Source organism: Oncorhynchus gorbuscha, linkage group LG01, assembly GCF_021184085.1.
Source record: "Oncorhynchus gorbuscha isolate QuinsamMale2020 ecotype Even-year linkage group LG01, OgorEven_v1.0, whole genome shotgun sequence".
NCBI classification, from domain to species: domain Eukaryota; kingdom Metazoa; phylum Chordata; class Actinopteri; order Salmoniformes; family Salmonidae; genus Oncorhynchus; species Oncorhynchus gorbuscha.
The window spans coordinates 81,787,575-81,812,270 of record NC_060173.1 but is presented as its reverse complement, the minus strand read 5'-3'; the positions used below and the strand labels follow the sequence as shown (position 1 = coordinate 81,812,270).

General features: G+C 40.6%; 1 protein-coding gene and 1 long non-coding RNA gene across 2 annotated transcripts in view; both read left to right on the top strand.

Moving 5' to 3' along the window:
* LOC124043583 (rho GTPase-activating protein 6-like) overlaps positions 1-18,056 on the top strand; it is a 61,156-nt gene extending 43,100 nt beyond the window's left edge. The window contains exons 5-11 of the mRNA XM_046362318.1: positions 4,445-4,640; positions 4,835-4,890; positions 5,015-5,165; positions 6,063-6,211; positions 7,306-7,485; positions 10,743-10,840; positions 16,409-18,056. Coding sequence (XP_046218274.1) covers positions 4,445-4,640; positions 4,835-4,890; positions 5,015-5,165; positions 6,063-6,211; positions 7,306-7,485; positions 10,743-10,840; positions 16,409-16,583 — 1,005 coding nt within the window. The 3' untranslated portion in view covers positions 16,584-18,056. The remainder of the gene's footprint in view (positions 1-4,444; positions 4,641-4,834; positions 4,891-5,014; positions 5,166-6,062; positions 6,212-7,305; positions 7,486-10,742; positions 10,841-16,408) is intronic.
* Positions 11,521-15,148, top strand: LOC124043589. Its single transcript, XR_006840351.1, has 3 exons — positions 11,521-11,854; positions 12,047-12,186; positions 14,862-15,148. It is a non-coding gene; the product is annotated as an uncharacterized LOC124043589 (long non-coding RNA).
* Positions 18,057-24,696: the final 6,640 nt, after the last annotated feature.

Sequence of the window (24,696 nt, the reverse complement as noted above, 5' to 3'; positions counted from 1 at the left end):
TCTCACAAACCCACATCAGGAGCCTGAATGTATTCTGGTTGAGGGGCCCACCTACCTCTCTGGCAAAACATTTTAGATGCCCACTGTTGATGGCGGACAGAAAAATGTGTATATTTGTAAAGTATATTTTCTGCAATTCTACATGGGGCATAGAGAAAATGTTGCAGTTTCAAAGCACATTTTCTGCAATTCTACTCATTTTGCCATAGGGCTGAGAATAAAATGTGCAGTTTTACAGCTAATTTCCTGAAATTCTACACATTTTCCATGACTTATGCGATATTAAGATCTATGAGAGTGACAAACAACATTTATGTAAACCCCTGGAGGTCAGGGTCCCTGCGTCCCTGGTTAGTAATTTGACCAGGATTAGTACAAGTTTAGATAGCTGGCTAGCAGGGTTGGGCTCAATTCAGAATTTTGGAATTCAGTCTCATTCAACCCATGAGATTAAAATCGAATTGATTCGCCCACACCCGACATGATGTAGAATCTGAATTTTTGTTTGATTGACAGGAAGTACAATTTAATGCAGCGCAATTCAAAGAAATTCCACTCAGTCATAGAACATGGGAGTTTCCTTGAACTTGACAGGTCATACTCCCAGATACCAAAGAATGTATCATTTTTCTCTGAAAACAATGTTCATATACTCTTTTAATCTTAGTGCTTAGAATGGCGTATTATATTTCCACCAACCATTTAATTTGTTTAGCTTCTTTTTGAAGGCCTCAGGGTCAACTTCAGATTTAAACTAATACATTCTGGGAATTTTGGTGTTTTCCCCATAGTGAACTAAATGTATGTGATTAATGAAATATAATAACCACAACTTATAAAATAATAACTTTTTATTTCATGTAAAAACAAAAATCAACAATATTTTTTATGCATGTATTTAACAAAATATTTGATGTTTTTATTTACGAAACATTAGGAACACCTTCCTAATATTTAGTTGAACCCCCTTTTGCCCTCAGAACAACCTCAATTAATTGCGTTCCACAGGGATGCTGGCCCATGTTGACTCCAATGCTTTCCACAGTTGTGTCAAGTTGGCTGGATGTATTTGGGTGGTGGACCATTCTTTATACACAAGGGAAATTGTTGAGAGTGAAAAACCCAGCAGCGTTATAGTTTTTTACTCACTCAAACCGGTGCACCTGGCACCTACTACCATTCCCTGTTCAAAGGAACATAAATATTTTGACTTGCATTCACCCTCTGAATGGCACACATACACAATCCATGTCTCAATTGTCTCAAGGCTTAAACATCCTTCTTTATCCTGTCTCCCCCCCTTCATCTACACTGATTTGAAGTGGATTTAACAAGTGACATGAATAAGGGATCATAGCTTTAACCTGGATTCACCTGGTCCTTCTGTAGCTCAGTTGGTAGAGCATGGCGCTTGTAACGCCAGGGTAGTGGGTTCGATCCCCGGGACCACCCATACGTAGAATGTATGCACACATGACTGTAAGTTGCTTTGGATAAAAGCGTCTGCTAAATGGCATATATTTTTTTATATATATACCTGGTCAGTCTGTCATGTCTGTCATGTCATGGAAAGAGCAGGTAGTCCTAATGTTTTGCACACTGAGTGTATATTTGTATATAATACACCTAATACAGAATAGAGGCATTTGAATTCAATTCTAATACACCTAACACAGAATAGAGGCATTTTAATTCAATTCTATTTACTTTAATAAAATTTGAAAAGCAATTCTGTATCCAGTTTACTACTTCAATTCAATAATTTAATTGGAATTTATGAGGCTTACAACTTGAGGGCCAAAGGTAGAAATACTGTTGGCCATCCTCCCAATTCACTTCACTATGCTTTCCACTGTATATAATCCATCGTTCTATGCCATGCACTTGAAGCTATGCTAGCCGCCGTATGCTATCCATCACCTCTCCATATGTTGGTACTGTTCTCACACCAAGGGTTGTAATCAAAATTATTTTCCAATCGTTTTGTTATGAACAGAACCCCCAAAAATGTTTTTTCCATTCCACTGTTCCGACCAGCAAAATAAAGTTCTGGACCGGTTAAAATATTTTAGACCCACAGAATTATACCTACAAAGGAGCAGCTTTTCTGAAGTAACTTTGAATGTTGTTGAACTTCAGAGAGATGGGTTAACTAACGTTGGACCAAAGCTAGCCCTTGATCATGACTCTCAATTCCATTACATTACACATAATACCTCCGAATGCCGAGTTTTCAAGAGCTAGACCAAAGCTAGCTGACAAGCTAGCTAACTAACAAGCTTGTGTGTGCAGAGCAGCACCAAAATTAAAATAAAATCACATCTTATCTTTTGGTAGTTAATAAATCCAATGTGAACCGTGATAACTATAATATCCTTAACTAGCTTTGAAAATGTTCAGAATAGTTCTCTAATAGAAAATCTCGCCCTAATTTCTGAATCAGGCCTGTAACTTCAGAAGACTATGCATGCTTCAGAGGGATGGGGAGGGGCAGGTAGCCTACACACAGCATCTGCCATTTTGTCTTTGATTGACATTGATTAAAAAGTTCTAAATGTCATCCTGAAATATAGCTGAAGCATTTAAAATGTCAACCTGAAATATAGCTGAAGCATTTAAAATGTCATCCTGAAATATAGCTGAAGCATTTAAAATGTCAACCTGAAATATAGCTGAAGCATTTAAAATGTCAACTTGAAATATAGCTGAAACATGTCAATCAAAGACAAAATGACAGATGCTGGCAAGTGGCAAATCAAATCAAATCAATTTATGTAGCCCTTCTTACATCAGCCGATATCTCAAAGATGATACCCCCGGACAGGGTCAAACAGGCAGGATATAAAGCAAAGCACAGCCCCCACACCACTAGTTGGATATCTTCAACCATCAACTTACCATCTTGAGACAAGGCTGAGTATAGCCCACAAAGATCTCCGCCATGGCACAACCCAAGGGGGGCACCAACCCAGACAGAAAGACCACGTCAGTGACTCAACCCACTCAAGTGACGCACCCCTCCTAGGGACGGCATGGAAAAGCACCAGTAAGCCAGTGACTCGGCCCCTGTAATACTATTAGAGGCAGAGAATCCCAGTGGAGAGAGGGGACCCAGCTAGGCAGAGACAGCAAGGGCGGTTCCTTGCACCAGTGCCTTTCCGTTCAACTTCACACTCCTGGGTCAGACTACACTCAATCATAGGACTTACTGAAGAGATGAGTCTTCAATAAAGACTTAAAGATTGAGACCGAGTCTGCGTCTCTCACATGGGTAGGCAGACCATTCCATAGAAATGGAGCTCTATAGGAGAAAGCCCTGCCTCCAGCTGTTTGCTTAGAAATTCTAAGGACAATTAAGAGGCCTGCTTATTGTGACCGTAGCGTACGTGTAGGTAAGAAAGGTAGGAGATAGTTGGAGCAAGCCCATGTGATGCTTTGTAGGTTAGCAGTAAAACCTTGAAATCAGCCCTTTCCTTAACAGGAAGCCAGTGTAGGGAGGCTAGCACTGGAGTAATATGATCAAATGTTTTGGTTCTAGTCAGGATTCTAGCAGCCATATTTAGCCCTAACTGAAGTTTATTTAGTGCTTTATCCGGGTAGCCGGAAAGTAGAGCATTGCAGTAGTCTAACGTAGAAGTAACAAAAGCATGGATTAATATTTATGTATAATTTTTAGACAGAAAATGTCTGATCTTTGCAGTGTTACGCAGATGGAAAAAAGCTGTCCTTGAAACAATCTTGATATGCTCATCAAAACAGAGATCAGGGTCCAGAGTAACGCCGAGGTCCTTCACAGTTTTATTTGAGACGACTGTACAACCATCAAGATTAATTCTCAGATTCAACAGAAGATCTCTTTGTTTCTTGGGACCTAAAACCGGCATCTCTGTTTTGTACAAGTTTAAAAGTATAAAGTTTGCAGCCATCCACTTCCTTATGTCTGAAACACAGGCTTCCAACGAGGGCAATTTTGGGGCTTCACCATGTTTCATTGAAATGTACAGTTGTGTGTCATCCGCATAGCAGTGAAAGTTAACATTATGTTTTCGAATGACATCCTCAAGAGGTAAAATATATAGTGAAAACAATAGTGGTCCTAAAACGGAACCTTGAGGAACACCAAAATTGACTGGCAAAGATTTTCAGCTGGCAGGCAGCCAGACACTAGAATAAGTTTCTGAGTGACAGTGAGGGCTTTACATAGGCACTTTGTAGCTTTTTTGTTGGACTGGAAAACAATGCCCAGAACGTTAAAGAACGTTATTAACCGCTTCCTATGCTATAAAAATAATGGTTCAGTTCTGGAACAGTATAGATCCCTTTCGTTCTCTGTTCTGGTTCTGTTCCTCGAAAATGTTAGTTATTTTCTGTTTTTTGTCTCTGTTCCCTGAACCGGTTCCAACCCCTGACTCACTCAACCCTGTGTCTGTGTGTATCTGGCAAGGGAGGAGTGTCTGTGGATTACATCACTGACCTGGATGACAACCAGTCTCGTCTGCTGGAGGTCCTGCAGCTGTCCCTACCAGCCGAGACACCCAGCAACAAGAAGAAGCAGAGGGACAAGAATCTCAGCCTCAACCATATCTTTCGACAGGTGCCCAGGGTAGTGGAGAGCTGCTGCCTGTACCTGGAGAAACATGGTACATATACTGCAGTCGTTCTTAAGCATATTGTGCCCCAATTCAGAGTTGAGAAGCCAGGCAACTCAGACTTTCATGTAAATCATTCACTGAAGGCGATATAATTTGCAGAGGATTTAATCGTGACTGGATTAATCTACACCCTTTCCCTGTTGTTACAGCAAACTTGTCCTCTATTTCGCCATTTAATTTAGGTCTACAAACTGTTGGCATTTTCCGTGTAGGGAGCTCAAAGAAGAGGGTACGGCAGGTAAGGTTTCATTGGAAAATGCTGGTTGACAAGTAGATGAGTGCGCATTAAACACACTATGATTTTCGTAGTATGTTTCTAGTGTTAAACTGTGGTGGATGTTGTGTCGTGTTGTTGTCTTCAGCTGAGAGAGGAATATGACCAGGGTGTGGAGGTCCAACTGGATGAGGAGCACTGTGTCCATGATGTGGCTGCGCTGCTCAAGGAGTTCCTGAGGGACATGCCTGATCCCCTACTGACCAGGGAGCTCTACACCGCCTTCATCAACACCATGTGTGAGGAACCCACACACTCCCTTGCCTGGCCACACATCACATACTCACATGTTGCTAAGCCCATACTTCAAACCTCATACCGCAATAACACACAATCTCACCGCCACACATCAAATAGCCTTCATCAACACCACGTGTGAACCTTGTATTTTATTTATATTTTTGCATGGTCTCTATGCACACTCACAGGAACCTACACACTCAAGCACACTGACACTCTAACACGCACATAACATGCACACACATTTATACTGACTACACGCACGCACACACAATCACATACAATCATTATTTACACTGCTGCTACTCTATTTATCATATCCTGATGCCTAATCACCTTACCCCTATATATATATATCTATCTCCCTCTATCACTCCAGTGTCCCTGCATATTTTAAATGTGGTATTGGAACTGACCATGTATATAGCTTCTGACTTTCTCGTGTTCATCCTATTTTTTATTTTATTTATTGTGTGTTTTTGTTCTACCTTATGTTATTTTTAGTGTTACATTGATATTGATTACTGCATTGTTGGGTTTGGAGCTAGCAAGAAAGGCATTTCACTGTACTTGAGCACATGACATTAAAACTTGAACAGCCCACGCTGGCCCCACATCTCACATTCATGTACACTACATCCGCTACAGTGTATAACTCAAATGCTTTGCCACACTCTCAGCACAACACTTCACATAGCATTCATCAACTCCATGTGTAAAGGATGTTGAGTCACTCCTACACTGCTTAAGCCTGTTAATAAGACGGCTCACAATTCGCTCATAATTCACACAGCTAATTCCTACACAATCTCTATCGTTAAGCGAGGTCAACTTGTTCTGTAGCTGTAAGAAATGAGAGTGAGTTGTGATGAGGTTTATCGTGTCCTCCTCTGCAGTACTGGACCATTCAGACCAGGAGATCACCATGCAGCTGCTGATGTGCCTGCTCCCACCCTGCAACAGTGACACCCTTCAACGCCTCCTGGAGTTCCTGGCCACGGTGGCCGCCCATGCCCAGGACAGCCAGGACAGGGACGGACTGGAGGTAAGGGCAGGATAGGACAGAGCAGGACAGGGGGACAGAACAGGGCAAGACAGGGCAGGCCAGGACAGGAACGCTGGTTGGGATATCAGTAGTCTAATAAAATGGCTGAAGTTTACTGTCCTTTTCTCCCTTCGTCTGGAATCAAATTTCATGAATGTTGTAGTAGTACACTCAATGTTGGGTATTTGACATCCATGACAAGGTCATAGTCATCTTTTGAAATACTGGCAGCATTTTACATTCCAGCACGGAATACATGGTTAATAACATGCATTAGTAGAACTTCTGCCAAACCGAAACTAGAGCAGAGTGGAGTACATGTTGAGGATCCATTGACATTCTGATTCTGATTGACAGATCAGGCTTTATTCATGTTGACAGGGCAGGTTAAGTGCAAATTCATTCCCACACTCCTCTCAGTTTGTGAATATGTCTACACATTTGGGTGAGACAGGAGAAGTCTTCAAGTCAGCCGTGTGCATGAATTGTGTTCCTTTGCTACCACAACAATCACTTATAAGACTGTGGTTATTCTTCATTCAACTTAAAGAAAGACTTATAAAGTCATCTGAAGTTTTTATTCATCGTCACCTTGAATAATCTTTCAAATTTAACATCCGTCATTGTAGCTTTCGGTATAATCCTGAAATGTTTCCTGTAATCGCAAACGGTCAGAGGAAAATTCCTTGCAATCACGCACCAAGGCCTGTGAGTTTTGAGGCTGAGGGGCTGCTGGTCAGACCGCCAGAATGAAATAAATTCAAACTTCTTCATCCTGTTATCACTGGGTATTTCGTGACGATGCATAACAGCTTTAATCCTACCGAGCAGAAGGAGCTCAGGTATGCCAGCGCAGTTAGGAGAGCTTCCCAGAAAGGTGTGTGTGTGTGTGTGTGTGTGTGTGTGTGTGTGTGTGTGTGTGTGTGTGTGTGTGTGTGTGTGTGTGTGTGTGTGTGTGTGTGTGTGTGTGTGTGTGTGTGTGTGTGTGTGTGTGTGTGTGTGTGTGTGTGTGTGTGTGTGTGTGTGTGTGTGTGTGTGTGTGTGTGTGTGCGTGCTCATCGTTTTAGTGTCAAATCCAGCATTGTCCACCTTAGATCACAGGGAACAAGATGACATCGCTCAACCTGGCCACCGTCTTTGGGCCGAACCTTCTACACAAGCAAAAGAGCTTGGACAAGGAGTTTGCTGTGCAGAGTTTTGCCCGTGCCGAGGAGAGTACAGCCATCATAGGCGTGGTACACAGGATGATCAACACATACGAGACCCTCTTCATGGTAAGCTATCTCATATGGAAAACGCTAGAACATGGCTCCAATGGACGGATAGATAAGCTTTTATCAAAGTAGATAGACGACAGGGTAAAAAAGTGGCACAGCTGACAAAGAATTTCACTCTCTAGTCACTGCTCCCCATTCCAGGAAGAGTTGTGTTTAGAGGAATTCTCAAGCTTAATAGAGTGGCTCCATCTAATGAAATGTAAACATGACATTTATACATTTTCGAGAAGGCTTAAGTCTCGTTAAACCAAGACCCAGTACAGAGAGGCTTAATGAACTCGTGCCGTTGTTTTTCACTCCTGTGCGTGTCCTTGTAATGTCTAAGAAAAGGATAACCAAACACTTTTTGGAACATGGATTATTTTTTAAATTAAAACAACATTGAATTTAGCCTTTCCTACCTATAGAAACGCATTGAATAACACATACATAAAGGGCAAAAAAAGACAGTCAAAAAATAAATCATAAAGTTTTGACGTGTCTGTCCTATCTAGAAGATATAAGAAAGCTCAGGAAATGTTTTTGTTTGTTTCTCAAAACGACCTCCATACTACCATTCATTTGTATAGGTTACCTTCAGACGGGTCCCATGACACTTGTGGGGGTCATAGAGCAAAAACACCATCATGTTCGTGAGAGTCTCATCATTCCACAGAGTGGTCATATTAGTTTTGTAGGCCAAACCGTTCGGAAGCTATAGACACTTTCGTGAGAAGACCAATTTCAGGGCTGTCTCATGGTCTGACGAACACTGTTGTAGCTCAGCCAGCTTCCACCGCAGATGCAGAAGGCTGACATAGGTGGATTGAGACGCATCCCATGCAAAAAACTGATATCTCTTGTTTAAACTGACAGATTTTGATGGGGATTTTTTTATTATGTTACTTAGATAGACGCGCACAGGTGTAGACTCTTAAGGAATATTATTACAGTCTCCTTTCGGACCAAGCTTTTTTTTTCTTAAAGAGGCAATCCGCAAAAATCTGAGGGATGGACCTGGAGAAATGTAAACACTCTTAAATTCATAAACAGAGCAAGGATTGACCATCCAAGATATACAAATGATAGTTTTTGTATATTTTGAGGCAATAAATAGTATTTGTTTACATTTACAAGGTTTAAAAACATTGGAGTAAAATAAGTTTATACTTTAGTTTCTGATAGGGTACAACAGTTGAATTTAGCTCATGAGGCATTTATAAGTTATATTCGTCCAGAACCAGTGAGTATGGATGTAGCAACTGTGGATGACAAGTTTAACCTAGCTCTATTTTTCTTAACCTTAGTCTGTAGGACCTTCCAACACAAAAACATGTTAGCCTGTACACAACATTCTGTTGGCCATTGTTTAATCTAAGCAATAATCTAATATGAGCATGCGTTAACATATAGTACTGTAGTTTCAAACTGTACATGAACTGCTGTAAATCTTGAGCGATATTATCAATCTCTTGACACATCCTTGCGTCAGTTCTTGTAATTTAGTGTTTCAGAGTACATATTTACAGTGAATTCGGAAAGATTTCAGACCCCTTGACTTATCCACATTTTGTTACGTTACAGTCATATTCTAAAATGGATGAAATAGTTTTTTTCCCCCTCGTCAATCTACACACAATACCCCATGATGACAAAACAAAAACAGGTTTTTAGAAATGTTTTCTAATTAATACAAAATACAAAACTGAAATATCACATTTACTTAAGTATTCAGACCCTTTACTCAGTACTTTGTTGAAGCACCTTTGGCAGCGATTACAGCCTTTAGTTCTTAACGAACACAATTATTTTGTAAATGTTCAAACAAGTTGGCTATAATTAAAATCTTGAATTGAAAGCTTTTTTTTTTGCTACAAGCTTGGCACACCTGTATTTGGGGAGTTTCTCCCAATGTTCTCTGCAGATCCTCTCAAGCTCTGTCAGGTTGGATGGGGAGCGTCGCTGCGTAGCCATTTTCAAGTCTCTCCAGATATGTTTGATCTGGTTCAAGTCCGGCCACTGATTCGGCCACTCGAAGACATTCAGAGACTTGTCCCGAAGCCACTCCTGCATTGTCTTGCCTGTATTCTTAAAGATGTTGTCCTGTTGAAAGGTGCACCTTCACCCCAGTTTGAGGTCCTGAGCGCCCGGGAGCAGATTTTCATCAAGCATGCTGCCACCACCATGCTTCACCGTAGGGATGGTGCCAGGTTTCCTATTGACGTGACGCTTGGCATTCAGGCCAAAGTGTTCAATCTTGGTTTCATCAGACCAGAGAATCATGTTTCTCGTAGTCTAGGAGTCTTTAAATGCCTTTTGGCCAACTCAAAGTGGGATTTCATGTGCCTTTTACTGAGGAGTGGCTTCCGTCTGGCCAGTCTACCATAACGGCCTGATTGGTGGAGTGCTGCAGAGATGGTTGTCCTTCTGGAAGTTTCTCCCATCTCCACAAAGGAACTCTAGAGCTCTGTCAGAGTGACCATCGGGTTCTTGGTCACCTCCATGACCAAGGCAGTTCTCCCCCATTTCTGCTCAGTTTGGCTGGGTGGCCAGCTCTAGGAAGAGTCTTGGTGCTTCCAAACTTCTTCCATTTAAGAATGATGGAGGCCACTGTGTTTTGGGGGACCTGCAATGATGCAGAAATGTTTTGGTACTTTTCCCTAGATCTGCGTCTCGACACAATCCTGTCTCTGAGCTCGACGGGCAATTCCTTCGACCTGATGACTTGGTTTTGCTCTGACATGCACTGTCAACTGTGGGACCAGGTGTGTGCCTTTCCAAATCATGTCCAACCAATTGAAATTTTCTACAATCAAGTTGTAGAAACATCTTAAGGATGATCAATGGAAACATGATGCATCTGAGCTCAGTTTCGAGTCTCATAGCAAAGGGTCTGAATACTTATGTAAATGAGGTATTTCTGTTTTTTAAAATTCTTTATACATATGCAAACATTTCTACAGACCTGTTTTCACTTTGTCATTATGGGGTATTGTCTGTAGACTGATAAAGATTATTCTTTTTTAAATAAATTTTAGAATAAGGCTGTAACGTAACAATTGTGGAAAAAGTCAAGGTCTGAGTACTTTCCGAATGCACTGTACATTATTGTGTCAATATCTGGCTCAAAAGTTGGCCTACATCTGAGCAGCTGATTGTTTCTTGAGGGAGTTACTGTACATATCCAGTTTAAGCTAACACAGAATGAGATAGATGTACCAACTCAGTTCAATTCAGATGTCCAGTTAAAGATGTTGTATTTCTGGCCCTCCCAGGTGCCTCCTGACCTGCAGAATGAGGTTCTAATGAGTCTGCTGGAGACGGATCCTGATGTGGTGGATTACCTACTGCGGAGGAAGGCTTCTCAGCACTCGTGAGTGTGTGGCCTTCTGTGTGCTTCGATGGCCTTGCACTATGGCCTTCTGAACGCAGTGCAGTGCAGTGCGGTTCGTGTGTGTGTGTGCATGCGTACGTACGTGCGCTGAACAGGGCCGCACTGAAGTTGGGCAAAGCTTAACTTAATGCAAATCTTCTGCTATATTGTGGTGCGAGGAACTAATCGAAGCTCAACATACTGTAGCTTCCAATCCCTACTGGATTGGTTTATATTGGCTGTTGATATGTAGCACTACCTAGCATGCCTACTAGCTTGTTAGCACCCACGTGAGGGTAAAGCTAGCGTGGCCTGTAAAGTTACCCCTATATATGTCACGGATGTGAAACGGCTAGCTTAGTTAGCGGTGTGCGCTAAATCGCGTTTCAATCGGTTACGTCACTTGCTCTGAGACCTTGGTTACGTCTGCACTTGCTCTGAGACCTTGAAGTAGTAGTTCCCCTTGCTCTGCAATGGGACCGGATTACTGGTTGCTTTTGTGGAGCGATGGGTAACGATGCTTCGAGGGTGACTGTTGTCATTGTGTGCAGAAGGTCCCTGGTTCACGCCCGGGTATGGGCGAGGGGACGGTTTAAAACTATACTGTTACATATAGAGTATCTCAGTCTGGAGTAAAAGGATAAAGTGGCTCGCGCTCAGCTCGCCCAGACCAAAAGTTACACTTCCAGTGTAGCAGGTAAAAATATTAACTTGTTTTGAGACACCCTGTCTCAAATTGTTTTCAGTTTGTTTGATTTCAGTTTAAAAATACCCTGCCTAATGGGACAGCCACAGAGCATGCTCAACTTGCCCAACTCCATAACTGCCATAAATTATCCGTATTACACTTGAACAATGGGAATGAACCAGAAAGATCCGTTTTAGGCATTGGAATTCCTTACAGCTTTGTTGTTTCCAGTAAAAAAAAACGAACACTTGGAGCAACTTTAGAGCAGGCTCAACTTGGCCTACTGCTCAGTTCACTTGCTCCAGGCAACAGGGCAACCCTTACAGGTGAATGGAAACACTTCAGGAAGTAAAGCTAAGCAAAGAAATGTATTTCATCCACTAATACTAAACATGTGCATTTAACATAGAAACATCTCTATTTTGGGGATTTTTATATTTTTTAAAAGTTTATTAGAAGTATGTGTAGAGCTCTTGAATTGCCCCAATTAATGACTGACGCCAGTGTGTCATTGTCAGAATTGAGAAAATTGTGAGTTTTTGTGCGGGACTGCGGGACTGAAAGGCAATGAATGCTGCCACCGGGAGGTGCTTCGCCTCTACTGGACCTAAACGTTTTCTCACAACTTTGACATTGAGATCAGGATAACAATAGTAAGGTAAGAAACTGTATACAATTCGTTTTTATGTGGGTAATTATAATCTGTCCATTTTCAAGTAATTTTTCCGATTGATGAAATTAGTCTGTGAAATGAACTTCTGATACAAGCCGAATAGTCAGTCAGACAAAAACGAGACGACGTAGCTAGCCTACATGATTTAGCTCACCTCTTGCCTTTGTCTTTTTTATTTAAATTTGCTTTGACACAGTAACTGTACAAAATATAATGCTTAAAGACCATTTGTCATTGGTATTAGCTAAGAGCTCAAGTGAACAACCTAGTGTCTGGTTCAATTTGTGTCAACCACAACTAAGAGAGGGCTGCTGCAGGATTGTTATTTTACTAGTAAAATGTATGATACCCATATAATTATTAGCTAGATAGCTAGCTATGTAATCAGTTATCTCATTAGGTGTCTGTTTTATATGTGATATGATTCCTAAAAATAGTAAGCAAGAATTAATGGAACCTAAGCCTGAAGCCTAAGCCTTATGATGACTGTTAGCTAATATCTATGATTGGTATTCATTCTGGTCTAGCTGGTAACTTTTGATGATTTACGTAGTGCCATAATTTCCTATGACCGAAAACATCTTCAGGACATCAGAACTGCGATCACTAACATTGATTTGGACGAAAATGTCTACTTTAACAAGCTCTGGACATTCTGCTTACTCGGGACCAGGCCCTAATCCCCTGGACTCAAAAGAATTAACGGGACCTAAAAACTATAATATTCATTGTTTCTCAGAGTCGTGATTGAATGCGGACATACAGTTGAAGTCGGAAGTTTACATACACTTAGGTTGGAGTCATTAAAACTCCACAAATTTCTTGTGGATGTACCTGTGGATGTATTTCAAGGCCTACCTTTGAACTCGGTGCCTCTTTTCTTGACATCATGGGGAAATCAAAAGAAATCAGCCAAGACCTCAGAAAACAATTGTAGACCTTCACAAGTCTGGTTCATCCTTGGGAGCAATTTCCAAATGCCTGAAGGTACCACGTTTATCTGTACAAACAATAGTACGCAAATATAAACACCATGGGACCACTCAGCTGTCATACCGCTCAGGAAGGAGACGCGTTCTGTCTCCTAGAGATGAATGTACTTTGGTGCGAAAAGTGAAAATCAATCCCAGAATAACAGCAAAGGACCTTGTGAAGATGCTGGAGGAAACGGGTACAAAAGTATCTCTATCCACAGTAAAATGAGTCCTATATCGACATAACCTGAAAGGCCGCTCAGCAAGGAAGAAGCCAAAGGTTCCAAAACCGCCATAAAAAAGCCAGACTGCACATGGGGACAAAGATCATATTTTTGGATAAATGTCCTCTGGTCTGATGACCCCAAGCATACTTCCAAAGTTGTGGCAAAATGGCTTAAGGACAACAATGTCAAGGTATTGGAGTGGCCATCACAAAGCCCTGACCTCAATCCTATAGAAAATTTGTGGTCAGAACTGAAAAAGCGCATGCGAGCAACGAGGCCTACAAACCTGACTCAGTTACACCAGCTCTTATTAGGAGGAATGGGCCAAAATTCACCCAAATTATTGTTGGAATCTTGTGGAAGGCTACCCGAAATGTTTGACTGTAGTGAAACAATTTAATGGCAATGCTATCAAATACTAATTTAGTGTATGTAAACTTCTGACCCACAGGGAATGTGATGAAAAAAAAATAAAGCTGAAGTATAATTCTCTCTACTATTATTCTGACATTTCACGTTCTTAAAATAGTGGTTATCCTAACTGACCTAAGACAGGGAATTTTTACTAAGATTAAATGTCAGGAATTGTGAAAAACTGAACTTAAATGTAGTTGGCTAAGGTGTATGTAAACTTCCAACTTCAACTGTAGATATAAATCTTGCTGGTGCTTCTATTCATCGTCAAAACCGATCTCTAATATTAAGGAAATCTCTAGTTTTTGCTCACCTGTGTTCTACTACTGGATGATAAGATGCAGAACATACTATTTACCGGTCAAGTTTTTATCTATAATTTTTGCAGCTGTCTATTTACCATCACAAACCGATGCTGACACAAAGACTGTACTCATCCTGCTTACTAGCAAAAACTCAAACAGGAATTACCAGTGACGCACTCAGTACGGAAGTGGTCCCATGAAGCAGATGCTAAACTATAGGACTGTTTTGCTAGCACAGACTGGAATATGTTCTGGGATTCGTCAGATGACATTAAGGAGTTTACCACATTAGTCACCAGCTTCATTAATAAGTGCGTCGACAATGTCATCCCCACAGTGACCATACAAACGTACCAGGGTTTTCGGGAACCAGTAATGGGTGACTTTTGCCCCAAAATCATTAGAAACACAGGTCAATTGTCCAATTGGACCCACTCCAATATGCATACCGCCTCAACAGATCCACACATGACACAATCTCTTGCACTCCACACTGCCCTCACCTACCTGGACAAAAGGAATACCTATGTAAGAATGCTGTTCATTGACTACAGCTCAACATTCAACACCATAGTCCCCTCCAAGCTCATCACCAAGCTCAGGACCTTTATCTTTGACTCTGCATTGTTGGAAAAGGACCCATAAGTAAGCATTTAGCAGTTAGTCTACAGCTGTTTATGAGACATGTGACAAATCAAATGTAATTTGTTTTATAATAATCTCTCTCTTTCTGTCTGTAGGACACTGGTGGACTGTCGAGTCGATTCTCAGACACTGTAGACATGTCACCTGTGCACCAGGCATTCTATGGAGGCTGTCCCCATGGTATCAATGGCAAACAGTGGCTGGAGAGACTGGACATCATGCTGCTGAGGCTGAAGACAAGGTTGAGGGACAATCACACCCTCACCCTCGCAGTCTAGTTGGGGACACATCCGCACTGGAGGATGTCCCCCCCATTATCATCAACCATCACTCCTGTGTTCCAATGGCACGTTGTGTTAGCTAATCCAAATTTACCATTTTGAAAGGCTAATTGATCATTAGAAAACCCAGCATCCCGGAGTTGCCTTTTCACTGTTGACGTTGAGACTTGTGTTTTGCGGGTACTCAACGTCAACAGTGAAAAGGCAACTCCGGGATGCTGGGTTTTCTAATGATCAATTAGCCTTTCAAAATGCTAAACTTGGATTAGCTAACACAATATGCCATTGGAACACAGGAGTGATGATTGCTGATAATGGGCCTCTGTACGCCTATGTAGATATTCCTTTTAAAAATCAGCCGTTTCCAGCTACAATAGTCATTTACAACATTAACAATGTGTACACTATAATTTGATGTTATTTTAATGTATCAAAAATGTGCTTTTCTTTCAAAAACAAGGACATTTCTAAGTGACCCCAAACTTTTGAACGATAGTGTGTATTTATATTCCTGATTCTGACATTGCTTGTTCTGATATTTCTTCATTTTCATTTTTTTGGATTTGTGTGTATTGTTCCTTTTGCAAGGCTGGAGACTTTGCAATTCGGAGCTCCCAATTTCTAACACGTATGGACCCAGAACCTAATCATGCAGCTGACCAGATGATACCAAATTAAGATTTTAGTTTTGGGTTAACTGAGATTATACTGCTCTAAGGAGTGAATGGAATCCACACTTTGATTTTGGTAGAAAAGTCACTGCAGAGAAAGCTTATGTTAGCATTTCATACAAAAAAAAGAAGTTTTTATTCAGCATAGAGTGTATGTGAAGTTATACATCAAACTATTACAACAGTGTAACTGTTTTGGAATAAAATGGTTTTAAACATCCTCTGTATTGTGTGCTTATTGTTTAACCATTGATACTGTATGTTCTAGGTGCCATGTTGAGACCTTAAGGAGCATCAGGTACTGCTGGAATGTCTATCAATGGCATGTGCTCCTTTTGGGAGAAATTACACTGGTCACTCCAAAGATTTATGAAGTATTTTTAAAGTATAAATAGCCCACTTTAGATGAGACCGTGGGCAAAAATATTTGGTTTATAAAGGCCTTTTTCAAACATGTTATGAATGATCTTATAAATAATTATTAAATACTTTGAAAGTTGTTTATACATGTCTGACTAAAGAGGTTAACATGTACAAATGTGTGAGTAATGATTAATACATTATTTGCTAATCAATTATAATTGCTTTATGTGGAACTACAAATCCCCCCCCCTCCCTTATCTGTACATTATGGCATACTTTGTAACTAGGGCGCAGATTCTTCTTCATAATGTCTCCTCTTTCCAATAGTGGTCCAGGCCTGCTGCTGATGAGGCGCTGCTCCAGTGACTCCAACAAGGCCTCCAGTGCGGATGTGTCCCCCTATGAAATGAACTCTCCAGTGCTGTCGGAGCTCTTGCTCTCCCAAGACCAGGGGGACAGCAGCCCCCTCTCTGACAAGCTCTTCAAGGTCCCTGAGCAGTAGACACTGGTGGGCCACGTCAAAGGTTGTCCCAGCGACAGCTACAGTACCACTCACCAGCCACAGCCACAGCAAAGGGGAATATACCTAGTCAGTTGTACAACTGAATGCATTCAGCTGAAATGTGTCTTCCGACATTTAACCCAACCCCTCTGAATCAGAGAGGTGCGGAGCTGCCCAATGATCAAGTTGTTGGCCATTTCATCTCTGAAAATAGCACTAATACACTGTATTGTATATTGCTGCTTAATATGAAGAATATTTCAGATTTTTCTATTAGACACCTGATTAACATTTCTGGGGTGTCTGGCATTCCTCTCTAAGGAAAAGGTTTATGGATCATCATATCACTGGTACGTTCATTGTCTTTGAATAGCATGTCTCATTCTTTGTTCTTTGAAACTCTGAAACCTAGAATAAATTACATGTTCACTAGGTGGAGATAAGACTTTGATTATGTGTAAATGGTTTCCCCCAGTTTCCCATGGCGACGTTTCAGAATGCAGCTCTTGTGGCTCATTGGAGGGACTCGACGGTCACCAAGGTAACAACAGCAAACAGCGTGTCAGATGAACTTACACCTCAATTGGTATGCCTGAGTGCAGGCCACATCCCCAGTGACTTGCTGCAGCAGTAGCCCTCTGACGAAGAGAGGGCAGAAATTGGAGGATACAGACCTGTTATTACTTCACTGACCACCGGGCCAACCAGGAGGCTGCAGCCCAGAGGACATTGCGCTAATGGGTGGAATGGGACAGCCTGCCAGTCCCTCCCTCAGAGGCAGGCCTGGCGGCAGGGTGAATAGAAGGCATCCCCCTTACTCTGGACTGCTCAGAGGAACTTCTCCACACCTTCCCTCTAACTTTCCACGCACCAAGCTGGGTGTGTGAACCCCCCCTGCAGCAGCAGCCCTGGGCCCCAGACTGTGGCCCCTACGACCCCCTCCTCTGGTCCTCTGGAAGAAAGGGTGGCAGATAGGGCAGCTCCTATCAGCAGACAATGCACTCTACCAGAGAGTAGATGTGATGTTTATACGCACTCGCTCTAACTACTTCGTCCTTCTCTAAATTGTAGGTTAAACTTGAGTTGTGCCAATTGTCTGTGAGTGAATGTTGTCATTTTGCTCTTGATGTGTGTCTTACAGTTTTCATATTTCAGAAGTCTGACTCCAACACTTTGCCACTAAGACAGTACCCCAACAGAGACGCAAATTAGCATCACTGACATGTGACTATCTGAATATTGTTTACCCATAGTAACTGAATACTTCATTTTCTTTCCTTTATGTTTTTTAATTTTTTATTTCAACTCAGAACAATGGTGTGAGAATGAATCTGAATGTATCCTAAACATATTGGTACTAATAGCCTACATGTAATGCTTATATTTATATTGTAATATCACCCTGTGAGATATAATGCAGATATGCTATAACCAAAATAAAATACAACTTTCTTAGTGAAACATGAAATCCAATTATGTTTGATGCTGCAAGTGTCTGTGTTATTTGTATCTTGGTGGAGCTATTGCCAAACAAATGAAAATGGAGTGTGTTTTTTGATAGGGATATTGAACTTAACTGTTTTGGTCACACGCTTTTTATAACTCATTTTACGCTTTTTATAACTAATTTTAATGTTTGTGGCCTTCTGTAAGGGATTGTAATAGTCATTGATTCGTTCACGCATCCAAATAAAACTGTAACTGTCATCTATGTAACTGTTTAGATTATATGAAGGGAAAAATGAAACTGGAAGATACAGAACATTATGAATGTAATTCCACAATACGGAGTATAGAAAAAGAGAAAAGCATCACTCAGTTTGTGGTCGAATGCCACTGTCATGAAATGTACCAAGCTAGTTTGTTTTTTTCTCCCCTATAATTGTATTATAGCTTTTGAGGGGGAATGAAGGCACTGTACTAAGATATAAATATGGTCACGACTTTCACTGAGTTTTTTTTCCGTTTGTTGTTTGAATATTTGCTGGGAAATATTGCTTGTTTGTCCTGACCAAACATTATGCCTTAGTAACAACCACAGTATTGTCTCTGAGATGGCTAGTCATGCTAGTAAGACTTGTTCATGTTCACCTTGACTTAACATTACGTTGCTAATGCTAATAGTCGTGCTTTGGTACCTTGTGCAACATCAGTATTGACATGTTTTTAATCTAATCAAGCTGCTTTAAGACTGTATTATTGCCAACTCGAACCCTTCTTCCGCCCGATTGTTTCACTGTATGTTCATTTTCCTATGACTTCCATGATGTGATATTAGTAATTTTATCATCTTGTTATCATCATCTGTAAAACTATACATATGAACTAAAAATGGCGCAGACTGTTATGTGGCAATAACCTCTTACTGTCTTTAAAATGCCTTTTAATTTCTACTTCACAGAGTTCTGTCAGTATGCTCCAACTACTACAAGTACTACAATGATTTATTCTCGCTCTTACTTCTTATGTGCCCATTCTGTGTAAAGGGAAGTCAGGAACAATGTGAGTGGTTCACACTCTAATGAACTGGAGCGGAAGGTGTCTCTTTGTGCAGCTTCTCCGCAGACTCCATAAAGATTTAATTCTGGCACATTTCAACACTGTAATGAAGTGCCGGAGCCGGAGCTGTCTGGTCTCTGAGAGACCCCTCTCACAAACCAGGAAGTGGACCAGACATAACCACAGGGAGTTCACCTCTCCTCTCCCCAGACTGGAACACAGGCAAACTCGCTTCCTGATTACTGGCTTATCTTTTTATGGGTGGGGTGAGTTATCATGCCCAATCCTATATGGTCCTTTCGCCACTTAACTCTGTTTGCTTAAGGGTGGAGTATGATTTTTGTGAGATTATACTAAATATTTGAGCATATAGATGTTGTAAATTAAAAATACAGTGTTTGTTGATGTTATTGTGACCTAGATTCAAATAATTTACTTGAACGGCCACAAGAGGGAACCATGACCAAACGGAATGTCCTGTTCTCGATGATTGTATTTTCCTGCATTGCATATCTTTGAATTTGTTATTACAATAGGGACATTTAGGAATATTTTCTGTATTTCAACTTTTTTCTAAATTATAACATTCTATCTTCACCATGGTTGCAATACCTATGTTATTTTGCTGAATATCCAGAAATGGTTGTGTATCTTCCTTTTTTGTAGGTTTTGGTTATTTACAGCGTGTGTCTCAGCTACTGTTGGATTGCAAAATGATCTATAATTTACCAAAGCTTCCAGAAATTTTGGTCATGAACAGCAAATATGGCAATCAATTGTAACTTTGGTAATTTATACTGTAAAATGACTGTACAATGTACACATATTAATATATAGGATTCATTTATTATATCTGTGTCTATAATGTCATTGACTTTCTAGTAGTTAAACCATATGGAGCAAGAGAAAATAGCCTAATTAATGAAAAAGGCATCCATTTTCATTATTTAACATTATTTTCAATTCACGCTGCAAATCTTCCAACTATTGACATTTTCTCCACAACTGCCACCAAAACATTGACAACAAATACATATTGACATAGTAAATAAATAAAAGTTTGTAAAACATATTTTATGATGACACTCATATTAACCCATCAGAGCCTGGGCAGAGTCTAAGCCGGGGGAGGGGGTTCTACTAGGCTAAATGGAATTGTTTTAAGAAGTTCATACCAAGGATCCTTTAGCCATTTGATTTAGAATTTTAAGACCACTTGAGGTATCAACAAAATATACAGTGCTAGTCAAAAGTTTAGACTCACCAATTAATTCAAGGGTTTTTCTTTATTTGTACTATTTTCAAAACTAGAATAATAGTGAGGACTTCAAAACTATGAAATAACACATGGAATCATGTAGTAATTTTAGTATCTTCAAAGTAGTCACCCTTTACCTTGCTGACAGCTTTGTACACACTTGGCATTCTCTCAACTATCTTCACCTGGAATGCTTTTCCAACAGTTTTTAAGGAGTTCCCACATGCTGGTAATTGTTGGCTGCTTTTCCTTCACTCTGCGGTCAAACTCATCCCAAACCGTCTCAATCTGGTGGAGGTCGGGTGATTGTGGGGGCCAGGTCATCTGATGCAGCACTCCACCACACTCATTCTTGGTCAAATAGCCCTTACACAGCCTGGTGTTGTGTTTGTTCATTGTTCTGTTGAAAAACAAATTATAGTCCCACTAAGGGCAAACCAGATGGGATGGCATATTGCTGCAGAATGTTGTGGTAGCCATGCTGGTTAAGTGTGCCTTGAATTCTAAATAAATCACAGACAGTTTCACAAGAAAATCACCCCAACACCATCACACCTCCCCTTCCATGCTTCACGGTGAGAACCACACATGCAGAGATCATCTGTTCACCGTCTCTGCATCTCACAAAGACACGGCGGTTGGAACCAAAAATAGCAAATTTGGACTCATCAGACCAATGGACAGATTTCCACCATGCTCATGTTTCTTGACCAAAACAAGTCTTATTGGTGTCCTTTGGTAGTGGCTTCTTTGCAGCAATTCAACCATGAAGGCCTGATTCATGCAGTCTCCTCTGAACAGTTGATGCCTTGAACTCACTAAAGTCTGAGATTTCCCAGTTCCGAGTTTCCAGTTGTTTTGAACACGGCAGAAGTCATTCTGGATTGACAGCATGGACAATGTATTCAGCCTTTTCTGGCCTATTGTGTTGCATGTGAATGTTTATCCGTTTAAGTTTGGAAAAGAGACTCTTAAACCCAGACTTGGACTACACACCCTCTCCAATGAATAGAAGGCTAGTGATTGCTTTGCAACACTTGCAGTTAGCCACTGATTCCTTCCAAACCACTCATTGTTGAATTTGCGATTTCCAACTTCCTGTGTAATATTTATGTCCAATGGCCGATGAGCACCGATACGTTTTTTCTATAATATCTCTTCATATAACAAGAATTGAAAAGGATTTGCCAGTAGACTGCTTGTTTAGCTTGCTAGCTAAGATTTTTTAAAGTATGATGTTGATTTTTAAAGTATGATCAGTCCAATCAAAGCTGCGGTAGATATAACGTGATTTGACGTCATTAAATCTGTGACCAAGGACCTTGAGCACCTTCTTGGATGGACACTTTTTTTAATGTAAATGTATGGCACCACCCAAGGGGCTTGAACTTTATAGCTCTACCTGTAGCTTTTGTGATGATGTAGTGTCCCTATGAGTGACAGAACACTGAGCAAATCATGGCACAACTAGAGAAGATGACCAACTCCAATTTGTAAGTCGCTCTGGATAAGAGCGTCTGCTAAATGACTTAAATGTAAATGTAAATGTAATGTGTCTGTTACTTGAACTCTGTGAAGCATTTATTTGGGCTGCAAATTCTGAGGCTGGTAGCTCTAATGAACGTATCCTCTGCAGCAGAGGTAACTCTGGGTCTTCCTTTCCTGTGGCAGTGTCACGACTTCCGCCGAAGTTGGTCCCTCTCCTTGTTCGGTCGCCGGTCGAAGTCACCGATTTTCTAGCCATCGCTGATCCTCTTTTCATTTTCCTTTGGTTTTGTCTTGTCTTGTATCACACCTGGTTCCAATCCCATCAATTACATGCTGTGTATTTAACCCTCTGTTCCCCCTCGTGTCTTGTCGGTGATTGTTTGTTTGTAAGCTATGTTCTGGTGTGCGACAGGTTTTTGAGCACAAATTTAAACTGCTCCATTTATACCAAGTTCTGACTTCCCTGCAACCAGCACGCACCCCCTTACAGGCAGTCCTCATGAGAGACAGTTTCATCATGCGCTTGATGGTCTTTGCGACTGCACTTGAAGAAACTTTCAAAGTTCTTGAAATTTTCAAGTCTTTCAAGTCTAAAAAGTAATGATGGACTGTCATTTTGTTTGCTTATTTGAGCTGTTCTTGCCATAATATGGGCTTGGTCTTTTACCAAATAGGGCTATCTTCGGTATACCATCCCTACCTTGTCACAACACAACTGATTGGCTCAAATGCATTAAGAAGGAAATAAATTCCACATATTAACTTTTAACAAAGCACGCCTGTTAACTGAAATGCATTCCAGGTGACTAACTCATGAAGCTGGTTGAGAGAATGCCAAGAGTGTGCAAAGCTGTCATCAAGGCAAAGGATGGCTACTTTGAAGAATCTCCAATATAAAATCTATTTTGATTTGGTTAGCATGTTTTTGGTTACTACATGATTCCATATGTGTTATTTTATTGTGTTGATGTCTTAACTATTATTCTACAATGTCGAAAATTGTAAAAAATAAAGTAAAACCCTGGAATAAGTAGGTGTATCCAAACTTTTGACAGGTACTGTATATACAAAAATTATTTGATCAAAATGTTTTTTTTGTTTAACAGTATTCGTCGTCTGAAGAAGAGGAAGAGGAATCATCGGACCAAAGCGCAGCGTGGGAAGTGTTCATGCTTTTTATTGACATTGAACACTATAACAAAAATAACAGAGAATAACCGAAACAGTCCTGTAAGGTGCAAAACACTAAACAGAAATTAACTACCCACAAAAACCATATGGGGAATAGCTACCTATGTATGGTTCCCAAACAGAGACAACGATAGACAGCAGTCCCTGATTGAGAACCATACCCGGCCAAAACAAAGAAATACAAAAACATAGAAAAAAAGAACATAGAATTGCCCACCAAAATCACACCCTGACCAAACCAAAATAGAGACATAAAAAGCTCTAAGGTCAGGGCATGACATTTTGATCTTACTGCTATTAGGCCTTACAAATGCATTGATTACCATATTCACTACATGGAACAGCATATAGTCCCCAAACATTATCAAAAGTAAGTTTGTTCTGAAATATCTCTCATATATCTGAGTGATATAAGAAAGGTCAGGAAACATTTAGTTATTTTTTCTTTTACATGTATTTATCCACTTATTTTTGGCACTAAACAGTCTAAGCCCTGTCTAAGCTGGGGAAGTGAGTGTTCTGCTAAGCTATTTGGAATTGTTTTAAGAAGGTCATAACAAGGATAATTTAGCTATTTGATTTTTAATTTGATGTACAAAAATGAAATATAAAACTGATTTTACTGCTATTAGCCCATACAAACGCATAGAATAACAGATTCACTACATGGAACATAATATTTTGGAAGCCGTTCGGAACGCTACAGATGATTTTGTGAGAAGACCGATTTTCAGCGTTTGTCTCATTGTCTGACAAACACCGCTTTAGCTCTGTCACCTTTCACAGCAGATTTGGAAGTGCGACATAGGCGGATGCGGCATCCAATATAAAAAAAAACCAGATATCTCTAGATTTAACTGACAGATTTTGGGGGGATTTTTTTATTATACTAATTAGATTCCCACTGGGACGCGGACATCGACCTTAGGTGGTTTAAACACCAATGGTATTCACTAAGTTGATGGTGTATATTTAGTTTACAGCTTTGTCATTCTGTTATTTTTAAATAATCTTATAAAGTGTCACAGAGGTCCAGAGACTATTACAGACACCTGTGATAATCTAAAGTACCCAAAGGAGCCAGATTACATAAAATCCTTGAAAGATAACAAAATTCTGGTAGTTTACTGGTAAACTTAGTTTCAGTAATATAACCTACCTTTGCAACCCTAGTCTCTGCTCAGTCTCTCAATGCAGACAGTGTTGCGAGTAATACATTTCTGAAGCTTGGTTTAAGTAAAAGATCACTAGGCCTTTGTGCATTATTCAACAAGATCTCCAAGTGAGTGTGTTAAAGATGTGCTGCTGAATATAATGTCCAGTCGTCACCCTGCTCTTCGTTGGAACAATTGCCAAAATAGGACATCTGGCTTCTGTTGTCATAATAAAAGCAGTCTACTCCTTGTTAGGCAAAGCCAGGGGATTTACTCAGCACTGAGAAATGCATCGAGGTTAAACTACGTGGGCCCTATCTGCCTCCACAGCTGTGTAAAGGCTTTGCTATTCCACTCTGGCCACCAAAGGGCTCGTCACACTCTCTGACCAGGCCAGAGAGACAGAGCAGGATGCATTTTTAAAGGGAATCCAACCAATCCAACCAACCACACTGCTGTTTACTTCCACTTCCACTTTCCATCTGAGCTACAGAGTGAAACAGGCCTTCCTCCACCACCACCA